A 5,922-nucleotide genomic window follows, 5' to 3' on the forward strand; every position below is an offset into this window, starting at 1 on the left:
ACTGAACCTTCCACCACCTATCAAAGTTACATTGATATGTCTGTAAGGAGTGAGGGTTTCATGGAAGAAATCCATTTTTTCACTGAGACTGCAAAACCCACATATAAATTAGCAACCACAGCCCTGGGTTTTTACTTTGTGCTCAGCTTAAAGGCCTTTCCTGAGAACACGGTCAAAACACATGGGAGGAGGCCTAAACTCGGTTCTACACTGAACCTTCCACCACCTATCAAAGTTACACTGGTATTTCTGTAAGGAGTGAGGGTTTCATGGAAGGAATCCGTTTTTTTCACTGAGACTGCAAAACCCACATATAAGGAATTCCCTATGTAAACAATAATCTCCAGCCCCACTTTCAATAATCTTACTGCACTTCACAGCTGCTTTTACCTACCATCAGTTTCATTAGGCACTGATGTCTTTCGGCATTAGAAATACCCTGTGACCTTTAGAAACTAGTCTAGGAATTTCAAGGACTGGCTCCTCACCTTACTACTCTTCTTTTACACGACCTTTAAATTCACAGTGCTTGACCTGCTTCAACATCAGACAACAAATAAAATTATTCCCAGGAAATCCATGTGAATTCATTTATTGGATAGACCAATTATGTAATTTTCTTTACCAGCTAGCCCCCCTGTCATTAGAAGCAGGCATTCTGTTAGAGCAAAGAGGAAGTGTAGCAGAGCACAACTTCACTATATCCAAATACTGTAGCTATCGCTATTAATGCAAGACCTCACTCGCCCTGTCTTCCACTGGCAGTCAGTTAAGCTAATCTATCACAGCAACAAAGAAGAGCTGCCCCTAAGCTCTGTCAGTTCGCTCAACACAAAGAACGGAGACCAGGGAGCTGGTCTCCTTCCCTTCAGGAAGGGCTGCCCCTAAGCTCTGTCAGTTCGCTCAACCCTGTCTCTTTCCAGAAACATCCTGGAGACAGAGCAAGCTAAATTCAAAACCAGTGCATAATCTCATTAACAATCTGAATCTCACCAGAACTCCAAAGAAACACATTGACCAAAGGACTTAACACATCTTTCTAAGGCAACTGGCTAATAGTATTCTTTATTTCCTGTATCTATAGTGCTACTGTGATACATTCTTTGTTACAAATATAGTTAAAAAGATTTCTTTAGAAGGACATCTTACTGCTACATTTCATGGGCTATTTGCTATCCTCTAGAGATTTCTCCCACTTTCAGAAGTTTGAACTTGGATCTCCTGCCATGCTGCAAAGTGTTTAAATTGTGAATCCATATTACAGTACTTAAAACATGTATTAAAAAAGTTACCATGGGAGGCCGAGCAGTAATTGGTCCAAAAGGTGGAGGAAGATTCATTTTATTCATAAGATGAAGTACCTGAAATGATGCAAGGTAAGTAAGATTTCCTCTAAATAAATAAGTGAATAACGTATCATAACTGGTAACTTCTGGCAGGTGCAAATCAGCATGGTTTTAAAGAAGACACAATTACGTTGGTTAGTGAACAACGTAAAAGCCTGCACTTGAGATCCAACAGTAACGGTAAATACAAGCAATGCCCTAAAAAGGCTAACCAAAGTAAAGCTTCTTCCCAAAATGAAATTCCAAGTACTCAAGTCACGTCTAATTAGGAAGATCACACCCAGTTAAAATTTCAGCGTCAATGAAGTAAGTTACTTTCGGTCAACGAATCTGGATTATCTCAACACAATAAAAAACTAAAATTGGTTAACACTATCACAGTGCTACCTTGAGAGGGCCCATCTGGTCCAAGCACGTGCATACGTGGCAACCAGCATGTACCAAGAATTAGCTGAAAGGATGTACTAACAAATATCTGAAACAATTATTTATGAACTAACATTTATCACAGAAGCTAATTCCTGAGCACCTGCTGTAGATAGTAATAAGAGAGAATAGGGAAGAAGTAAATCTACTCAAGGTTTTCCTATATGTCAAGTTCTGTACTTCACTGCTAGTCAGGAGAAATCCAAAGAACATCCTTATCTTCTTATGGAAACTGGCAAGGATAAAATGGAACATCTGTGGTCCCGGAACTCGATACCATAAGAGGACATAATCTGGAAGGGTCTCTCTCCCAAACGACCTCTGAGTCCCTTGCGCAAGCACAGAAAATTTTGCTGATGCTGCACACTGAACAGTGCAGGCATGGAAATCCCATAATAAATATGCATTAGGTAGGATGAACAATTGTATTAGATAGGCAGAACTTTGTAATTTCTTCTTGATTTGTGGTGCTTTTCTACTTAGCACCCAGTGCTGAATGAAGCAGTATCTCCTCTCTAAACTAACTTTTGGTTTCAAGAGTCTTGATTTCGGGTAACAACTAACTTAATCTTCACTATGACAAAATTATTTCTGTGGGTAATTAAAAGAGGAAAAACTAGATGGTTTTAATTTTATATTTTTTGTCATTTTTTACTTACCTGGACATAAAATTTGGGCACGCTTGCCAAGGCATTTGCTATATTTGCTAGAATTGTAGTTGAAGGTGGTGGATACAGATATTTGAGGCAAGAATTGATGGGAAAGGTGAGGCTGAGGAGAAAAGATTAAAAATAAGACATCTTAGCACCACTGCCACATAGTGAGTGACTAATGAGAATTAATGATCACTGTAGGTTTAACTATGCATTACGTCTGAAGTATCACTAAAATCTTATTTCTCCTAGAACAGTTTTGGGCCACTTACATTATGTCTTTAACATCAGGGAGCAGTCCTCTAAGGCATGACAGACTTAGTGAGTTTGGGCACAGTGAAAGTACCAACACACAGAGAAAGCCTAAAGCATACAGAAACAGTCAACATGTCCAAAACCAAAGGCAGAGCCTAGCGTGCTGTACGAACATCAGAAACTCAATGCTCTGGATTTATTAGCCCCAAAGGAAATTTATTCCTCGAGTATGCAGAAATGCCAATGAGGGAAAAAAGAACAAGAAACCTTTGGAAAAACAAAATTCAACAGTATTCTGTTGTTAACACTAGGACAACCTACCCAGTCCTCAAACTACTCTTGAGAAAGCAATGCTAGAAGGCTATTATGCAACCCACAGCTTCATGGCTCAAAGTACCAGTCACTAATCAGCTGTGAGGGTTCTAAACACAAAGAACTAAAATTTCATGTTTATGACAATTCCTACAGCTCTGCATGTAGTACAGTAGTATATTATGAAACAAGAGAGAATGCAGAATGCTGCATTGTCTCTTATTCAACAGGGCATAACACTTATTTTAAAATAAACTGTAACAAAATAAAATAAGACAAAAACCCCACTAACCCATGGTTGGGTGCAATTCCATTCTCTATCTTAACACAGCTTGGTTCTTTATTCTCTTCTTCTTTCACTGGTTCTTCTGAACTGAAAATTAATTTAGCACGAATTAAAACGTGGCAAAATTTAAATGCCTTTAATATATAACATGTTTGATGTAATCTATTAAGAATATAAGAAATAGATTAGTGTAGTATTTTTAATATCAAAGGCATTACTACAGCCATTATTAATTCTGAAAAATTAATACATGTGGATAATTATTTAGTAGGCAGACTTCTAAAATAAGTATTTATGCAGATTTAAGTAAATCTTCCTATATTCAAACACTTCTGACTTAAGTCTACACACATCAAAAGAACTAGAATTATTTCACTTTACGTAGTACCGAAGTATCATGAATACGTAATTTCCTTTCCCTGACCACAAACACAGAAACTTATTATGCACATACCTTTTACACTTCTCTGAGACTGACGCCTGGCTAAGCACCTGCACACTATCTTGCTCCTTTGCAAATTCAACAACTAAGGTGTGACCTAAAAGTTTCAGCTGATGCAGTCTTGACAAAGCCTTCAAATAATTATAACAGAGAAAAGAAAGAAATGTAAGAAGAAAAACATTAGAATTATTTCAAAGTCTAACTGTTTTTTCTTTGGCTGCAGTCCCCACTGGCTCAAGCGAAGTCTATGCCACTACAGACACAGGTAGTTCTGCACCTTCTTTCACAGCCCGGCTTTTAGCAGCCACTATCCTGCTAGCAGGAAGCAAAGCGACAAGCCTGCATAGCTAGAACCACTGCAGAGACCTAGGTCGTCTGAACTCAGTAGGGAGACTGCAGCCTATTTATAGCCTAGTGAACTTCTGTGATTTCAGGTGATCAACCTCTTGAATTACAAACATGCTGAAGTCCACTAGAAATAGCTGGGAATTTTAAAAATCAAGATTCTTAACAGTGACTCTAGGATGTTCGAGCATTCTGCAAGTCCAGATCCTGACAGGCTGCTAATAATCGATGCAAAGCAACCTAAATTCACCACTGTTCACCTCACCTAGTCCTTTTAACTTTTTTGAGTAGTACTTTATAGCACGGCCTAAAAACAAATAAAAGCACCAGGGCATAAGAGGGAAATTCGGGACACAGGCTTTTTAGCAGATCCATACTTCAAAAAGCATTACCTTTTGGCATTCGTGTCCCCCATTAACAGGGTAGGTTTCTTATCAAAGCTGGGCATTCAAGGCAGTCTTGAATTGTGGACATCACTGACTCTAAATTTTATGGCAAGTATGTAATTATGCAGGAGACAAGAAACTATGTTTGGTTTATAGTTTACATATAAACGCACACACCCCCTAGACAAGGCCTTGATCAGCCTCAATTCATGGAAGTTTGCTATGCTCTAGATGACAGGTTGGATCAGATGAATTCCACAACCCTCTTCCAAAGCACCTTTCTTAAGACTCTAAGAAATGCTCCCTTTATCAAATCCCTCAGGCACCTCCTGAAACAGGACTCCAGTATTACACCGCTCGGCACTTTTTCCCGACAGTCACTGCTACACGATGTGCAAAACATTTTAGACCACAACTGGCAATCCAGAAAAGTTCCTTGCTAAAACACTCAGTAACAAACTCAGTACAAACCTTCATAGCTGCATTTTCACTGGGGAAGGTAGCAAAAGCAGTATGTTTCTAGAAAAAAAAGAAGTCATACAGAATTCAAATCAAAAGGTAAGAAACTGCATGTAAAAGATATACCCACAAGCAATCTGTAAGTTCAAATTTACATATTTAAAACTTCCAGGCAGTAGTCATCTAAGTCCCATATGGACCAAAGGCAAAGGACTAGAGACCATTTTTCTTAAGAATTTAGGACAAGCACCTCCTGCAGTAAAAAATTGAGATAAGAACTCAGCAGAGCAGTTTTAGAAATACAGGAAAATAGTGTATGTTTTTTTTAGTGTGGAAAAGCCATCCTAAACTGCAAGAAAGTACATAATTTATAAGACTTTTAATCCACATTTAAAACAAACAAACAACAACAACAAAAAAAAAAATCTATTTCAGCACCTCTCAGCAGAACATTCTCTTCAAAGCAATCCCTGAAAGTAATACTTCTGCTACAGAAGTTTTAACTAGTGTTCTGCTCTCAGAGCTTGGATGGTTTTTAACAAACATCTTCCCTTACAAGTTTAAAAGCAACTTAAGCTTTCCACATTAGATCAAATCCTCACAGAATACACAGTTCATCTTAAACTTAATTACTGCACCTTGCCGTTACATGACTTGGTATTAAAAACCAAAATGTTAATACTGTCATAAGAGCGGCTATCAGGAAAACTGTGAAATGAAATCATTATTTTAAATATTCTGTAAAAGAAAGCATGATCCTGACACCAGAAGTGGACATAATTTATCCATAGTTCTCCAGGAATACAAGGCCCTTTCTAAACAGCATTGGTCACCAGGTACTTCTACGTCTTTGTAATTTGGAGGGGGAAAAAATAAGTTTCAAGACACAGTCCTGTGAAACCGCATCCCTACACCTACCAAGAGGCCCTTCCGCGCTGCTTTTCCACAGCCTTATCCCTAACCACAAGCGAGGCCAACGCTGCGGCCACGGGCACGGGACTGCGGCTAGCTG

At 38.6% G+C, this 5,922-nt stretch overlaps 1 protein-coding gene across 1 annotated transcript; it reads right to left on the reverse strand.

The window, feature by feature from the left end:
- Positions 1-1,292: 1,292 nt before the first annotated feature.
- LOC104500583 (RNA-binding protein 40-like) lies at positions 1,293-4,970 on the reverse strand (the record flags this gene model as incomplete). Its single annotated transcript, XM_010144251.1, has 5 exons — positions 1,293-1,361; positions 2,432-2,543; positions 3,285-3,365; positions 3,733-3,851; positions 4,923-4,970. Coding segments are annotated over 5 exons (429 nt in total), but the record flags the coding sequence as incomplete, so codon positions are not given.
- Positions 4,971-5,922: the final 952 nt, after the last annotated feature.

This window comes from Buceros rhinoceros, unplaced genomic scaffold (assembly GCF_000710305.1).
Source record: "Buceros rhinoceros silvestris isolate BGI_N320 unplaced genomic scaffold, ASM71030v1 scaffold751, whole genome shotgun sequence".
Classification (NCBI taxonomy): domain Eukaryota; kingdom Metazoa; phylum Chordata; class Aves; order Bucerotiformes; family Bucerotidae; genus Buceros; species Buceros rhinoceros.